This window comes from Podarcis erhardii (assembly GCF_964252035.2).
Source record: "Podarcis erhardii genome assembly, chromosome: 5".
NCBI lineage: Eukaryota > Metazoa > Chordata > Lepidosauria > Squamata > Lacertidae > Podarcis > Podarcis erhardii.
Window position 1 is genome coordinate 29,142,901 of NC_138509.1, and position 18,391 is coordinate 29,161,291.

The 18,391-nt window shown below is 42.1% G+C and overlaps 1 protein-coding gene across 14 annotated transcripts in view; it reads right to left on the bottom strand.

Moving 5' to 3' along the window:
- The window catches only part of CTNNA3 (catenin alpha 3), a 566,694-nt gene that overhangs the window by 547,870 nt on the left and 433 nt on the right, over window positions 1-18,391 (bottom strand). For 9 of the 14 annotated variants that reach the window (XR_014156848.1, XR_014156849.1, XM_081862986.1 and 6 more), the window contains exons 1-3: window positions 14,557-14,692; window positions 11,656-11,764; window positions 7,520-7,712 (exon numbers count right to left, since the gene is read on the bottom strand). Coding sequence is in view for 12 of the 14 variants with exons in the window: in XM_081862986.1 (XP_081719112.1) it covers window positions 7,520-7,712; window positions 11,656-11,757 (295 nt within the window). In the remaining 2 variants the exon portion in view is untranslated. Of the gene's footprint in view, window positions 1-7,519; window positions 7,713-8,275; window positions 8,549-8,963; window positions 9,071-11,655; window positions 11,765-14,556; window positions 14,693-14,863; window positions 14,937-18,391 lie in introns of those variants that run through there. The other 5 variants (XM_081862983.1, XM_081862976.1, XM_081862982.1 and 2 more) reach the window with 5 other exon arrangements.

An 18,391-nucleotide genomic window follows, 5' to 3' on the forward strand; every position in this document is an offset into this window, starting at 1 on the left:
GCACAGAAACTGGGGAATCTGACAAATAGTTGGAAGAATGGCTAGAGGAGGAGACACATACAAAAAAAGGGAAGAAATAATCTTATTCATCTGGAAAGATCTCTTCCTGGTTCATACTAAGAAACTATTTTTAAATCTCCCCAAGGATGGGATGAAGAGCTGTCAATAGAACACTGGAAGCACCCAAGATTTTAATTGGAGCTGGCACTGAGCACAAACATGCCCATGCCATCCTCCCAAATTTTAAATTGATGAGGACAAGACCAATGAGAACTGAGGATGCTCAGTGGGCACAGAATGTTGATAAAATTTGGGGAGGGGAGGTGGAGAATGAAAAAATAAGGGGTATTGGATAGAACATACTGGTTGAAACCCTGAACTGAAGCACTCCACACTGTGATATTTTGGTACAGGGCCTCACTTGTTCCTTCAAATACTGATTCATGTGTTCCTGTGCTAAAATCCCCACCGCTAATGCAGAAGAGAGAGGTATCAGCATACTTGGGTTATCCCAAGGCTTGCAAATGCTTAAAAGAGACTGAAAATTAAAAATACAGATGAGGTGGGAGGAGAAAAGGTAAGAGAAAGGGAGTAACACACCATGGGTGGAATTCAACACTGATTGTGCTAATATGATTGTTCTGTCCTCTGAATTTGTGCAATTGCAGTCACAGACCTAAGGCCATTCTGATATATGTTTTGAAGCAGCATGCTGGCCAAAGTGGGGAGACCTTGCAACAAGATGATGAAGTTGTCAGCTCAGGGGATTAATTTCTGCCAGGAGGTCAATTTAATTTACTTAACATTTTAAAGAAAAACTCTTAGTGGTTTATGAGAAAATGTACAATAATAAAAACACAACTAAAATATAAAAGAGACATATTACCAAAATATAAAAACACAACACTGAGCAGTGCAATCTGAAAAAAATGTTTCAACTATCAGGGAAAACCTGAGTAAACAAACAATGTTTTAAAAGACATTTGAAATATTCCACAGTTGGTACCTCACAGATGACAAGGGGGAGGACATCCCACAGGGTCAGTGCCAAATTAATAAAGTATGAAGATGAGCAATGCACATAGGCATGTTGATTGTTCACCAAAGCTATTTTTGAAGATAGAAAAAAGGCTGAGAAAGGAGGGGTAGGACAATGTCCCCATACAACATGTGACACTGGTCCTCCAAACCAAGGGCTCATCTACACTTCTACACCGAAAACATGGGTTCAGAGCAGTTTTGCCTTTGCCCCGCCACTTTTGCTCAGAAAACCTGCTTTTTAGTGCTAAATCATAACAAAGTCAATCCACGTAACACTTGATTGCTGTTTGCTCTAATTCAACGCTAAAATGCGGGTTTTCCCAGGGGAAAGCGGTGGGGCAAGCTGAGGTGTGGATGAGCCCTACCTTAAACAAGTTCTTATACAAAACAGAATATGTTGCAGAAATGGGAGAATTGAATGTAGTAACTACCAGTCTGTATCATTTGCTATCAACAAGCTTTTCTCTCCACCACTCATATTTACTGTTCATTTATGAACCTGCCCACTCTCCCTTCACCTTTTTAAACCCAGCATTATTGCTTATTCTGGCACCTCAAAGATATTTTATAGCACCAAGCACATAAAGGCTAAATAAATTTTAAATAAATCAATGAGTAAAAAAATTAGAAAAACTGACAAAGTTGAAAATCTGACTCTTTGTTCATTAAGGCACAAAGAACTTCTACAGCTAGGTGTTATTTACCATTATATTTACATGGCAGAAAACAGATGCACAAGAAATCATCCAGGGATCAGTTTCATTACATCCACTTTAGCTATTACAGTGCCTATTGAGTAGGGAAATGAGCTCCAGATTTTTACTGTAGCCAGCTCTAGTACAAGCACCCAGTGATGGTGAAAAGCTGTCATATAAACAGTGTTGTACAGTTAGCAGGGACACTGAGGGTCATCTACTTCAATCCACTGCAATTCAGGAATCTGAACTAAAGCATCCTCGGCAAATGGCCATCCAACCTCTGTTTAAAAACCTCCAAGGAAGTCCAAGGATTCCACCACTGCCCGAGGGAGACTGTGCCACTGTCAAACAGCTCTGCCTGTCAGAAAGATCAGGGCCGCCTTAAGCATATCCAGCGCTGTGGTACAAAGATCCCTCCGGCGCCCCCCACCCCACCCCGTTTCCCAGAGTTGTCGACCCTTTGGCTGGCGGGGTGGCATGAGGTGGGCCCAGGATTCCCGTGATGCAGAGGGCAATAACCAGAGGCATAGTAAGGTCAGGTGCAGGGCCGTCTTAAGCATATCCAGCGCTGGTATGTGACAACGGCCGCAAGAGTCTTAATAGCGCAAGGATGGAAGACTGAGGAAATCCCGACTAAAGAATCATGGCAAGAGAAACTGATGGACTTATCAGAACTGGCAAAATTGACACATAAGCTAAGGGACAAGGACAACTGTGACTTCAAAGATGAATGGGAACCTTTTACAAAGTATTTAAAGACGCAACAAAGTAAATTGGACTCCTTGGCAGGACTCACAAACTTTTTATTGACAATAATCAGTTAGATAACTTAAGGATTTATACAACTTTGTAACATGCAGAGAATAGCATCCATAGAGAAATTAGAGATTGGAACTGAGGGAAGTCGGGGGGGGGGGTCTTCATGGGAGGGTGGGGGGAGGGAGAAAAATGGGGGGGAATTAAGGATGATATGTTTTCAGATAATATGTTTGTTTAAATTCCTAATTAAAATAAAATAAAATAAAGCATATCCAGCGGTTGGGGTACAAAGATCCCTCCGCCTGCCCCCGCCCCCATTTCCCACATCACACATTCAACACACATTTAAAGCACATGATTTCCCCCAGAGAATCCTGGAAACTGTAGCTTCCCACTCACAGAGCTACAGTTCCCAGGATACTTTAGAGGAAGCCACATGCTTTAATTGTGTGGTCTAGAACCGGTGTCAGCGGCTGAACATCTGCTTGACATGCGGAAGATCCCTGGTTCAGTCCCTGGCATCTCCAGGTGTGCTGAGATAGGACCATGTAAAAATCCCAGAGGGCTGTTGTCAGTCAGTGTAGACACTATGGAGCTAGGTAGGCCAGTGATCCAACTCTGGTTAAGTTATCCCTCTATAAAAGTAGATTTCATTTCCTCAGGTCATGTGTCCCCGGTTAAACTGGCACTGTGGAAGAGGTTGTCCTATATAATGCATGGGAGCAGGGGGGGGGGGCGGAGGATTCTCCTTTATGGAAAAAAATAGGATTAAGCAAATAAGAGAGCCAGGGAAGTATAGCAGTTAAGAATGTCGGGCTAGGACCAGAGACCCAGATTCAAATCCCCACTCAGCCAAGAAGCTCATTGCACGACCTTGGACCAGCTGTTCTCTCAGCCTTGCCTACCTTGCAAAGTTGTTACAAAGATGAAATGAAAAGCGTGTTTACTGCGTTGGACACCTTGGGGGAAATGGAGGAGTATAAATGTAGTAAATAAAGAAAATAAATAAGGACAGTGTTACTGGAAAGGTGCCTTTTCCCAAGTCAAACCATTAGTCCATCTAGCTCAGTACTGCCTACACTGACTGGCAGCAGCTCTCCAGGGATTCAGGCAGGGGAGATTCCTAGCCGTACATGCAGATGCCAGGGAGGAAAACTCGGGTGCAAGGTGTTCTAACCACTGAACTATGACCCTCCCCTTAAGACATAGGTACATTGGAAGCCACATTATGCAAAATCAAACTCTTGGTTCATCTAGCTCAGTATTGCCCACACTGACTGGCAGTGGCTCTTCAGGAGTCTCCTTCCAGCTCTACCTGGGATCTTCTGCATCAAAGCAGATGCTCTGCCACAGAGCTATGACTCCGCCCCCTGCTTTATTTGCAGATTAATAACTGGAATGTTGGGAAATAGAAAAAAATGAAACACCCAGTTATTCCTAGCCTAGCAGCTGGTTGGGGCACTCCATCCATCCTTAGGGCCATTTGCCCCGCTACCCACGTAACCCAATTCCTCCTTCCCTACCTTGCTGACTGGGGAGTGGGTTCCTCTCTACCAAGGGGGACTCGACAGAGGTTGGCACCCTCTTCCAACAGAGCCAAGTTTGCTCATCTAGTCTTCTCTTGTTTCCCCACCTGGCATTGGCCTGGGCTGGGAGGGATGAGATGGAGCTTTACTTCCCTCCTTCCCCTCCCTCTCCGATTCCAGGTTGTTGGGAGGGGGTGCTTCCCCCAATGCACTGCCTTTTTAACCCTTCTCTGGCATTCTTGGAAAGGGATGGCCAGGAGGAAAGGTGCCTTTTTGCTCTGAGCAGGCTGGAAGGCAGAGTAAGGGAGGCAGAGGGGGGAAGATGGGGAGGAGACTCACATAGGTCCTCAAGGCAACCCTCCCACCTACATGGCCCACACCCAACCTATGTCAAGCATCTTTTTATTGTTGCAGAGAAACTACCTTCTCCATTCCCATGTTCCTTGACAAACAGGCACAATCCTAACTCTTGTGTCTTCAGAAGTTAGTCCTGTGCATGAGGACTGTAGACTATGGGTTGCAGCTCATACAAATCCTGCTCAGAGTAAACCCATTGAAGTTAATAGGTAAAGGTACCCCTGCCCATATGGGCTAGTCGTGTCCGACTCTAGGGTTGTGCGCCCATCTCACTTAAGAGGCCGGGGGCCAGCACTGTCCAAAGACACTTCCGGGTCACGTGGCCAGCGTGACAAGCTGCATCTGGCGAGCCAGCACCAGCGCAGCACACGGAAATGCCGTTTACCTTCCCGCTAGTAAGCGGTCCCTATTTATCTACTTGCACCCGGGGGTGCTTTCGAACTGCTAGGTTAGCAGGCGCTGGGACCGAGCAACCGGAGCGCACCCCGCCGCGGGGATTCAAACCGCCGACCTGACGGCAAGTCCTAGGCGCTGAGGTTTTACGCACAGCGCCACCTGCGTCCCAATTGAAGTTAATGGGCATGCTTAATTTAGGCCCATTAATTTCAGTGGGTCTGTTCTGACTGGAATTTGGTTGGATACAACCCTAGGTCTGCTGCAATCTTAACCCCCCTTTCCTGGGAATAAACCCGGCTGAATGAAATGTGGTTTACTTCTGCACAGATGTGGTTAGAATCTCCCTATAAGGCTGGCTTCAGTCTAATATCACCCTGTTAAATATCCCATTGATTGCATTCAGCAGGTTTTAGACAATGTTAGTCTTACACAGAGTGCAGCCACGGAAAATGATAAGGCCCCTTAATAAGTTTGCTCTCTGTAGGACATAGCTAGATACATCTCAGTGGGACTTACTTATGTGTGGGGTGAGGCTGCATTTCACTCTATGTCAAATAGACATATAGGTAACTCAACTTGACAACTGTCACGCAAAAGGGGCATCTGGGTATCTGCAAGAATTTTTTTCATTGGGGGGGGCAGGTTAAATTCTCACCACCACCCTTTTTTTGAGAAGAATCGTGCTTGCATATTTTGCATTCTACAAATGCTAAAAACATTTTTTAAGATGGGGAGGTCCTGGAAATTATGGTTCATGGGTGGGATGCCCATGGCCAGATACCACACACACACACACACACACACACACACACACACACGCCAAGCAGGACAGCAGCAAAAGGAGAAAATGGACCACTTTGGGGGTTTCTGTTTGCAAATTCATGAACTGGAGACCTTCCTTTCTGTTCCATTTATTCCAGTTCTAGGCCTCGTGCTTGTTTCAAATTTGGAGGCAGCTCAGGAGCGACAGAATCCAAAGCGTCTGACTACACCCCACATAACTGGGTGGTGGTGTGGGGGGTTTTGGGAGAGGAAAGAAGTAGTGATTTCATGCTCTTTATTGCAGCTTGTAAAACAGTGACTGATTTGACCCCCAAACCTCAGGCTTTTATATACATTATTTACACAATGAGTCCCATCTGATTGGCTGATTCTGCTTACCACCTGGAGCCTGATTGGTCTTTTTCTGCAGGCCAATCAGTTGTTGCATTCTAGGATCCTACTTGCCTATTGTTCTAGGATCCAAGCTTAGTACATAACAATTTTACTCATCGTTTTTGACAAATTGAGGCTGCAATTCTAACCCCACTTCCCCATTGGATACAATACGGCTTACTTCTGAGTAGGCACTGTTCACATTGCACTACAGGGGGGAAATTGCTATCATGTAGGTTGAAGGAAACCCGAAGTTTAAAAAACAAAACAAAAAGCCAAAGGGATCTGTTTACATTGATCTCTGCGATCATGACATCCTCCTGTTCCTGATCCCATCCCATTTATTTGGAAGAAGAAGAGTTTGGATTTGATATCCCGCCTTTCACTCCCTTTAAGGAGTCTCAAAGCGGCTAACATTCTCCTTTCCCTTCCTCCCCCACAACAAACACTCTGTGAGGTGAGTGGGGCTGAGAGACTTCAAAGAAGTGTGACTAGCCCAAGGTCACCCAGCAGCTGCATGTGGAGGAGCGGAGACGCGAACCCGGTTCCCCAGATTACGAGACTACCGCTCTTAACCACTACACCACACTGGCTCTCACTGGCTCTCACACAGGCTCTTTACACACACAAACATGCGCATCATGGAAATTTGAACAAGGGAACCTTCTACCATTAAAATTCATGTATGTATGTAAGTAATTGGCTTCATGAATATTTTATTTTGGCAGTTATCTCAAGAACTGATCTAATGTCAATTGCAAAGTGAAAATTGAAGTTGCCTGTCAACACAAAATTGAGATATACTGAGATGGATAGGTAGACTAAAACGAGTGATCCTCACTAGAACATTGTATGATTATGGCTGACAGGTAATCTTTTCAGTTCAAGTCACACTGTATTTTCTTCCAATCAATTTGAAAGAATTCTTAAAAACATTTATAATATGCATAATAACAAGCCTGTAACTTATTCATATATTGGACAGTGAAAAGTGGATGGACAGCAAACATCACACCATGTTGCAATGTACTTATCTAACCCCAAGGTTTCAGCCTCACCTTCTCCAGTGCCTTGTATTTGTGTAGTGAACTGCTGAACATATGTACATGAAGAAACTGAAATCAGCCTTCTGATTGTGCCACTTTGCACTCACCACCACTATGAAGTTGAGGACAATATATAAACTCATAGGAATCAAACAACTTTTTTCAGCATGTTACCAGTGATCCATCCAGAGTTCCCTGCAATTGATATGCTCTCTGAACACAAAAATGAATCAGTTCCAGCTAATGCATCTCTCAGACACAAAGATGCCCATGAATCTCCTTAGAGAACACTTGTCTTCCATTTCACAGGGAAAGGGTTGATTTCCAATAACTCTAGTGAGATTGAGAAGAGAAGGAAATGATAGAATGATTTAATAAGTTTAAGAATGGGCATGTGCCTATTATTCCAAACTATGGGGATTGTTGCAATTTTAAGAATCATAATAAAAAAATTAATAGATTAGAGTCAAATGCACTTTTTTAAAAAATGCAGCTGCTCTTTGAAATAGGTGTGTTATTGTTATAGCAATGACAGACTTACTTTCTTTGCGAACATCACGAAGCGCAGCATTAAGTTCCTCCATTAGCACAGGAGCCTCTTTAGCAATTTTTTCCCCTTTGTCCAATAAGTTCCAAGTGGCTTCTTCCACAGAAGCAAGGATAACACGGGCTCGTTTGGAGCATCCTTTTTTCTTATTAGAAGGGTTTTGAGGGCAATTCACTAATGTGGTAACCTAAAAACATAAAAGGCATTTTAGTACTTTCAGCTCTGAAATTAAGCAGTTACATTTTTCAGCATATATTAAGAAAATAATGATCCCAGATAACTGACTAATGAAGGGAATTTTTATATCAAATTCATAATCCATGATTTGTGCACACACCACTAGCATATCCAACACATGGTGTATGAAGAAATAAACTCAGAATGAAGCACACACAAATAGTCTCATTAATTGCCCCAAAAGCAGCCTCTAGCTTTTCAAGCTGTTGTAGTGATTCGTCACACAAAGGCAAAATATGTAGAGATATAACAGTGGCGTTAAAACAGACATCATATAATCATAGTGTTTGCTTTGCTTATATAAGCTTTTCAGAGAGAGATAGAGCGAAAGTTGTTTTTCAATATTAAAGCTATTTCCAGGATAGTGCCTGTCAGGACTGGTCGTTGTCCTCTTCAGATCACCACACAAACGCTTCTTGTTCTTTTATAACTTTTTATTGTGTATTAACAAACAAACTTTTAAACGATCCTTATCTTTAACCATTCTTCCTCAGAGTCACTTATTTCAGATACCTTCTGAGCTCTGCTTCTCCATGACCAGCCACTCTCAAAATGGCAAAGGCGCCCTTCCCTTCGCTTTCCCGCTCTTTTTTACTAGCCTCCTGGCTAGAGCTGGCTTGTATCTCCCCTCCTCCGAATCTGAGCTAGAACTTAACCCTTGCCTTTCCTGTGAACAGCTGGTCCCTCCCTGTTGTTCCTGTTGCTCTCTTCTGTTAGATTCACTGCTCTCCTCCCCACCCCCCCCTTGGGGAAAACATTCTCCCTCTGGGAAACTGGAAACTTCTAACTCTAACTCTTCCCTGACAGTGCCCAAGTATCATTTTTCTGGGCTCTATACAAACTTGTACAAAACGTTGACAAGAAAAGTGTTGCCTCCCTTGAAAAATCTCCTTCACTTTCTTTTGTTCCTTTATTTAAGCTACTTCAGTGTAAGTTTGTCTGATTTACATTGATAGCTAGGCATGGCATATTACATATAAGTATACAGAGTCCAATGAGGACTAAACATTCTTAGTGGCTACAGTGCCAGATTTACATATAGGCTGAGCAGGCTGCAGCTGAGGGCCTCATATTCTAGAGGGGCCTTATCCTCCTGCCATTTTTTTATTCAAATTTTACTATCTAAGCCCAGTTACTTAGTAACATTAAACATGTGACATGTGTCTATGACTGTATAACAGTTACACAAGTGTGAACTTACTGTTTGGTAAGGTTTGTGGACACTTTAAAGCAGGGGTCGGCAAACTATGGTTCCCAGGCCGGATCAGGCCAGTCTGGGTCCTAAATCCAGCCTGCCCGGCCATTTAAGAACCGTCGCGAAGCCGAGACTCCTGGCGATGGCGACGGGAGGAAGAGGCCAAGCGGTAGCGGCTCTGCCAATCAAACACCGTGCCTGGTTTACCTCAGCGCAGTGTAGAGACATCTCTGCAAATCACATGCCGCACCTGGTTTACCTCAGCGGCATTTGACTGGCAGAGATGTCCCCGCACCGTGCTGAGGTAAACCAGGTGTGGTGTTTGATTGGCAGAGCCGCCACCACTCGGCCTCTTCCTCCCACCACTGCCACCACCATGGTGCTCCTGTGGGCCAGAGAGTGGAACGGACAAGCTCACTCTGCCTGCCCGCTTCACAAGAAGCAGCAGCAGTGGCAGCAGCCGCGGGAAGTTAAGTGCAGCGCCCTCTTTCTCTGGGCGGGGAGGAAGCCCGTTTCGCGCCACCGCAGCCAGCCCTTCAGTGAATGAGGCAGGCGGCAAACCAAGAAGGCGGCTGGGGCTAAGGGGGTAGGGAGGAGGACTACTTGCCCCCCTCACCTCTTCTTCCAGCCCCCCCCCCGGTGCCACTTCTCCAGAGTCCTTTGAAGATTACTGGATGGCCCAGTGTTTGCAGCAGATCCAGCCTTCTGATTTGGGGCACTCAAACATCCATGGGAGTTGTAAGAGTAGTTTTCATTTTACTATACTTTCTGGAGGCATTTTTTCATCAAAACTGAAAAGGACAGGTCAACCAACATTCATCCCTGCAAACACGTTCCATGCCTGGCTGCTGCCTCTTTCTACACAAAGGCAATCTTTCAGGGCAAGAGAAAACACATAGTATGAGAACTCCCAGTATAAGAGAAGTGAGACAGCCTGCTGGCCACATACATCTGTCTGAAAACACAAGGGATGTTGAGAGAAATATGCCTCATTCACTAGTATTAGGTTTAGGGAAAAATAACTTGCAACAAATTCATCACGGTCTAAAAATTTAAAACAAACTAGGGGGAACACACAGAAAACTCTGGCTAAAAGTGCCTGTCATACTAGAACTAAGTACAGCTCAGAGTTTGGGGAAAAGAAAAAGAAAGAAAACTTCCATAAAACAAATCCACCAAGAATTTTTGGATTATCAAGTTGACCTGCATGGAATGGAGACATAAATCAACAGTAGGAGAGAGTTCTCCTAACAGTATTAATCTCTGACTCAAAATGGCTAGGTTAAAGGGTAGTGCAAAAGAAGCAAAGTGGTCACTTCAAACCTAATAGTTTATTTATCCGCCTGAACCATTTATACACCAATAGCACCAAGTAAACTTTTATCTCACTGATGAATAAGACAAAATGGGCAGCAGTTTAGTGTTCAGTTTCTATAGTCTTTATACTTTAGTTTCATACTGTAACTTTATTTTCTGCTTGTAAAAAAGGAAATGAGAGAAACAGTTCCAAAATTAATCTTTACCTACAAATAAACAAGGAACGGGGATTATACAGATTGGATCTAGAAAATTGGATTAGAAAATTGGATCACATTCACAGAACCACAAAAAAGTGAAGTTCAGACAACAAAGCTAAAACAACTCAGGAAGAGAGAGAGAGAGAGAGAGAGAGAGAGAGAGAGAGAGAGAGAATATTCATGAATTGGCTAAGTGAGAATTTAGAAAATGATGAAGGGCATATGATATAGTTGCAATAATAGAAAATGCAATTACCAGGGGACACGTGCAGTCAATTGAAATAATTTACTGCAAGTAAAGGCCATTGTGAAAGTTATCACATGGAATAAATGGAATGAAATTATTGAAATATATCAGAAGGTAGGCATCTGTGTAAACTAGCTTACTGGTTTACCTATATGCCAGTGGGAAGTTTTAGGTTCAGGAAAAATCAAGCTTTTATGTGAGTACTAAGGAATATGTAAGAAGGCTAAAGATTTATGAATAGAGAGCTATCAAAACAGAAGAGATTCAGCTTAGCTGATGAACCTAAATTACTATAGTTCAGCAGAAGTCACTTTATGCATCCCCAACACCAAAACCAGAGCCTGTCAACTTCAAAACTTAACTCTGGCAATAGTTCTGAAACATTTGCAAAGCATACTCTCTGACAAAGTCTAGGCCAGGGGTCAGCAACCCGCAGCTCCGGAGCCGCATGTGGCTCCTTTGCTGTGGTCTGTAGTGAGTCATTGCCTACCTCCAAGCCCTTGCACTGTTCTCAGTAGGAAACAGATTTCTAACAGGCCAAAAGAGGAGGTTCAGCCTCCTCCCCAAACATTCACATATTCTAGCCCACATGTCCTCTTTTTCATGGGTCTGGAAAATGAGAGTTGTCATAGCAATCCATAGTTAAAGGAAGAAGTCGGCAAATGTGTCCTTTTTTATGCTCTTCAAAATATGGCAACCCTAGATGTCTTCACTGTGTGCACAAATTGTGGTTTACACTAAGTTCATAATCCTTATTTTGGGTAAGCATGAGTTCACACTTTATGCAGTGGAAAATGCATATATAGCTATCCTGAGTCAATATTTTGCTCAACTGATTTTTCTGAACTCTCATAAAATATCACATGAACCATCTCAAAATTTTCCTAGTTTCATTTCATAGTTCCATAACACACTTTTCCTATTTCTAATTTACCTGAATAATGAGGGGTTCCAGTAACTTCTCCACAGTATGTGTCTGAATCTGCAGGTTCCATGGATCAATTTTCATTTTCATGTATGGCATGGCTGCTGACATTTTTTCCCTGGGAGCAAAAGGGAAATAATTTATTATGTAGTTATATCAGCAATCATGGTATCTAAAGAGCTAAGCATATATGCTTAATTACGCCAATAAATTTACAAGCTAAAGCCAGATTGAGAGGATGAGAAAGCAGCAGGAAGGCTAAGACAATCAAAAAGACAAAACATATTCATCAGGGTTCCAAATGAATTCAACTACACTTATACATAACCATTGGTTAATCTAGCTCAGTATTGTCTACAATGACTGGAATGAATGTAAAAAAAAAGATGCTCTACCACTGGCCATAGGATCAGGTGCATTCGTTTCAGCACAAGAGGACAACTACACCAACTGCAGAAGGTAGAAGATGGAATCTTGCAAGTGTCAGAATTATATTCTTGAGCCAAAGTGAGAATTGCTGAGCTCCAGACTTTATAAAATAATAGATTTACAGTGCAATCCTAACCGTATCTACTCAGAAAGAAGTCCTCCTAAAGTAAGTGGGGCTTATTCCAAAGTAAGTAGGGTTAGGATTGTAGCCTTATTTGTAATCTCTCCTGGTAGATGTATGGTTTTTCCAACTAAGTCTCCATCTGCACTAGATCCATTCTCTGGAATCGATGCCCTTCCTTGCACCACACCTTAGAAATAATCCAAACAACACTATTATGAAATAGTTGTAGATGCCTATTGTTGTGTTGTCCCTCTATGGCCCCATTCACATTAGTAGGGATCCCCATCCCAGTACTGCTGCTGTTTCTTGCTTGCTTGGACCAGCCTATAGTCATACCTCCACATATAAGTACCCAACATTACTACAATGATGCCAGCTTGCAACCAGACATTATTTCCAACCAGCTTACTATGGGAGGCAAGAACATAATTATAAGGTGAGCAAGTAAACTTATGCAGAAATATAATTCTTCATGTCAGACAGGATCACAAGACATATAAACCATAATGTTGCAACCTCAGAGATATTTGGAGATAAATCCTGTTTAGCATATATAGATCTGGCTTTTATCTCTCATTCACTTATCTCAACAATATTATTTTATACTCTGATTCTGGCAGCCTCCTTATCCCGCTGGTGTATTTATTTTTGTCACGTAGACAAGTGTTGCATCACTTCTGGTAAATGCTAGCATATGGCTCAGTCCTCTTCAGTTAACAAAAAATGGCACTTCAGACTTTCACTTATGTGATATGTTTCTCATATGCTGAACTACGGGAACATCTGTTGTCAGATTCTCCTGGACATGGATTCGTAAGTGTTAACATCCTGTACCATTAGACAAAGATATTGAACTATTTATCATTTGATTGTGAATCCACACCTAGAAAAGCTGGGTAACATCACTGAGTTATTGCCATGTATGACTTTAATTAATTCTCCTACTCGATTACTTATTTGACATGGCCTTTACTAACCTCTTTCAGAGTGTTATTTCTCAAACAGAGCCTTTAGCACAGTTGGCTGCTCTTCCAACTGGAGCCAAAAAATCAATAACTGGGCCATCATATAAAACACAATTATTTGGGTAGAACAGCCTTGAAAGGATTTGTGTCAGCCTATCACAAAAGACATTAATATAGTAATTGTCCAACTCTATGCATGCTTACTAGGAAGTAACTGCTATTGAACTACGTTGGACTTATTTCTGAGTAAACATGCTTTACTCAAGATCATTGTTGCAAAATTATACTAGTATATTTTTTTACCTTTTTACTAGTACATTACGTCAAAACATCAGTTAGTTTCTTAAAGGCAAAACTGTGAAAACTCAATAAAATGTGAGCTTTTTCATAACAATAAATCAACACAAAAGATTAACTTAACATACAGTATAAAGTCTTAATACTGAATGCTTCATAAAGTGCTTTGGAAGTTGACACAAAAACTAAAGAGATACAACATGTGTTATGTTTCCTTCCTTCATTAAATATAGACCTGTAAAAATAACTATACAATTAGTGGAAAGCTCCCAATTGTTTTTAATCTGTGTTACCTCAGGCCCAGAGAGATTCTGCTTTATAAACCAATACCAATAATGTTCCAAAAGTAGTGAATACCTTTTGACATCTTCCAGTGCCCTGCAAATTACAAGTGCTATAGGCAGGCACATATTTTGCCAATGTTCACATAGAACCTACACATGATTCTTGATTTCAATGGGATTTACTCCCAAGCGTGCATACAAATGAAATATGAAGTCAGTATTTTGAATATTTCGTCAATATCACGCCACTATTCTTGCACATAAATTCTGGGTTCCTTAGCTAACTAGATCTCCAGAGCTGTACAATAAACTGTACAAAATTAGGTACGGTAGGTTATGTTCAGAAATACCTAATTTCTATAATTTATTGATTTCAGAATTTGAATCTTCTTGGTGAAGTTAGCACAGAATATACAAAATCTTAAATTTTAAGAGCATATTTTTGTATGCACTTGAGACAGAAAGAATATTATTAGGTGCTGTAATTCCTAATAAATCTTTCTCTTAACAAAACTAGATGGAATAACTACACCTACAGAATTTTAGTACAAAGCAATGTGTAAAGCCATTTTGGTTTTTTCTTTCTGTATAATGAATGAACACAACTGACATTTCAGGAGCTTAAAGTTTTTTGCAACTTTAACAGGAGTACTGTCAACTCAGCTAATGGGTGACAGTTCCTTAGTACATGTGTGCACTATATGTTCTCACTTGCCTTAAAAAAAACAGCTAGTCTGTTTCAGTCACAGAACTCAACTGAATGGTAATTTGTGACAAAATATTTGTAAAGGTGCAATGCTACAACACTCACCTATTTCAGAATACAAACAGTTGCCGTTCAAGTGCTGAACCAATGTCTAGGCAATTCTCCCAAAGTTTAGAAGTTCAGTGCAGCTATTATAGCTCACTACTTGGCTTATCATACATCTGCAAACAGAAAGCCTGACAAGCACTGCAGTGTATTTCAGGGTAAGTGACAGCAGGGTCATAGGGACTTCTCGAGGGGGGGGGATGGGCACTCCTTAAAGCTATAGAGAGCAATACTATACAAAGTCTTGGACAAATAATGAAAAAATAAAAATGAAGAACATAATTCTTCTAGTCTACATGGAACATACCTGGATAAAAGATGCCTTGTTTTGCCAAGAGAAAACTGTCTTTGTTTCCAGATTATTGGTGTCCCCCCCCCCTTTCTTCTCTCCTACAATTTGGTCAAATGCCAGTCTCAGCCTCAAAGCAATGACTCAGAATTTCAAAGAGGACAGTGAAGGGATTCATAAGGTTCTCACCCACTGCACTGGGATTGCAATGTTATTGTTGTTATTTTTTCTTTTCTGCACCATGTGGCAACCCACAGAATATTGCATCTGACTCATAAGATGTATTTTGTCTTCCACCCACTTCCAAACAGAAGTATGTTGGTAAGAAACAGAACTCAACCCTGACAGTCATTTTACTTAATTGCTCTCCTTTGTGCAGGCATCTAGAACAGGTTCTGCCCCTTTGTATATGATGGAATGAATGACTATGAAATTTCAACACTTCCCTTTAGAGTCCTCAGACTTCTTCCACCTTGAGCACTGACGGTGGAACAGCCTTCTCTGTTCACTCACTTTTACAGAACAGCTTCATGTTTTCTCTATTCAGGTTAAGGGTCCCGTCCCCCTCGCCAAGCTAGAATATCTATCTGTCTGTCTATCTTGATATAGATACAGGCATTTGAAATTTCCACCCAGCTGTGGTGGTAGTCCTGCTGTAGGAATTTCATTCTCTATCGAGAAGGAAACAGAGCTCTATATTGGAATAATGAATCCAATCTAACAACTGGTGCCTTTCCCACTCAACCCCCACCAATGTCACGTACTACTATTCCCGTTACCTCCTGCCAGCGTGATCAATGGTAAGGGATGATGGGAGCTGTAGTCCATATGAGCTGGAGAGCAGCACATTGGCGACCCTTGCTGTAACACAAAGTAAAAAAGAAGTGCACATAAAACCACCAAATCTCTTAGGAGGCCAAGACAGTGCGAAGGCATACTTGGCAGGATATGTTTTATAGTTGCAGTTAGCTCTTAATTTTATATTTCTCACACGTCATCATCATCAGTTGATGTCAGCACAACGCTAGGAATGTTATTTGTTAGCCTCTTGTTTGTTACTGAGACAATACATAAAACACAAATCATGTTTTATAGGCACCACCAAAAAATTGTGACTATATTTTTTCTTTAATTTGCCCTTATGCAAGAAAGATGTTTAGAATGCAAGAGACTTGTTATCTGTGAAATTTTTACAGTTTTTCTTGGAATGGAAAATATGGTGTTTACAACCTGGCTGTTGTAAAATAGTTGGCATAAAATATTATAGTTCTATAGAGTTTAATGAAGCTAAGCCAATTTAAAGCAACAGCATGTCTGTTCTAGCTAATGTCAGCATAATGTCCTGCTCAGTTGACCTATGACACCATACGTAATAGTTTACCATTTCTTAAAAACGATGCCTTCCTGTTTTTCAAAAACCAAATAAACAAAATGGTATTTCCAGAGCCCTGTCTTTAACTGAGACTTTTACAACCTTCACCAAAAATTATAGCTTTTTTAACTTTGAAACCAGCAATTACATTACTTTGACCTTGATTACATTTTTATGTGTTTTATCCTTCATCACTTGAACCTCCTTGATCTCAGTGGCACTTGTGAGGAAGTGCACACTGTCTTTTTATGGCATATTTTTATATTTTTGAAAACCTATCAAGTTGTTCTTTAAACTTCAGCAAAAAATATAATTCCTTCCCCCTCCCCCGCCACCCTTTTGTCATATAATCTATGTTCTTAAGCCTTTACCATTTCAGCTGCTAGCTAAATCTACCACAAGTTGAACGATTCCAGGAGAGAAAGGAAGATATCTGAGCTGTACCACCTGGACTTTTCTCTCCCCTTTCACAGGTCTTTTACCACCTACTGCCTTGTGGAAAAATTCCAGGAGAGAAAGAGAGGCAGAAAGGCAAACACAACCTTGGAGTCTACTTTATTTGGGTTCTCCACAGAGGGCTATCTATCAACAACTGCCCTGTGGGAAGATAGAGATAGAGGTAAACAAAGAAGACATCATCTACCACTAAGGACCCTCTGGTAGGGATAGGAGAGAAATTTGATTCAGTTTGCATTTAAAGGAAACCTACCTAATTCAGGTGGGTTAAACCACAGTGCCTAGGACTTGCCGATCGGAAGGTCGGCGGTTCGAATCCTCGCAGCGGGGTGAGCTCCCGTTGTTCAGTCCCAGCTCCTGTCAACCTAGCAGTTCGAAAGCACCTCACAGTGCAAGTAGATAAATAGGGACCACTCTCCGGTGGGAAACGGCGTAAACGGCGTTTCCGTGTGCTGCCCTGGTTCGCCAGGAGCGGCTTAGTCACGCTGGCCACGTGACCCGGAAGCTGTCTGCGGACAAGCGCTGGCTCCCGGCCTCTTGAGCGAGATGAGCGTGCAACCCCAGAGTCGGTCACGACTGGACCTGATGGTCAGGGGTGCCTTTACCTTTTTTTACCTAATTCATACTTTCCAAAGCAATTTACAAAATGAAACACAGCCATCCTTCAAAATTCACACTTCTCTGAATTTTGCAATGCAGTTCTTCACCAAAGTAACGTGTACAAAGATGCATATACCAAGGTGAAGTATGCATAAAAATGTATATACTCATGAAAATAGCAAGTGCATTCTGTTAAGGGAAACTGCTTTGCAAAAAGCTAATATTAGGCAAAATTGCATTAAAATGTATATTAGGGGAAGATAAAGGTAAAGGGAACCCTGACCATTAGGTCCAGTCGCGGATGACTCTAGGGTTGCAGCACTCATCTCGCTTTATTGGCCAAGCGAGCCGGCGTACAGCTTCCGGGTCATGTGGCCAGCATGACTAAGCCACTTCTGGCAAACCAGAGCAGCGCACGGAAAAACTGTTACCTTCCCCCCAGAGCGATACCTATTTATCTACTTGCACTTTGACGTGCTTTTGAACTGCTAGGTTAGCAGGAGCAGGGACCGAGCAACAGGAGCTCACCCCATCACGGGGATTCGAACCACCGACCTTCTGATCGGCAAGCCCTCGGCTCTGTGGTTTAGACCACCACACCACCCGCGCCCATTTGGGGAGTCTGTCCCCGCCCCAATTCAGAACAATATGGTAACTCTGGGGAAGCATCACCAGAAGTAATAAAGAGGAATGATATATGGATGGTGCAGTATAAAACTACCTCTAATGCCCTATTGCTGCATCAACGACATATTAAAGAAAACACTCACAAGAAGTCCAGCAGGCAGGATAGGCCCTTTCTGCCCCCCCCCCCCAAATCTCATTGGGCTACCAACATTGCTTTTCTTGCAGGGCTCTCAACTTTATCATTTACCAAACACAAAGAAATTTAGTTGGTGCCATTTTTCCATAACTTTGTAAAGAAAGATAAAAAGAGCCTGGTAGGATCAAGCAAAAAGCTTGTCTAGTCCAGCTTGTCTAGTCAGAGTGGCCAACCAGATGCCTATAGGAAGCACCACAGCACTCACCCCACTCATGATCTCCAGCATTTGGAATTTAACATGTATCTGTTCCTGGAGTATAGCCATCGTTATTAGTAACAAATGATAGCCTTATCC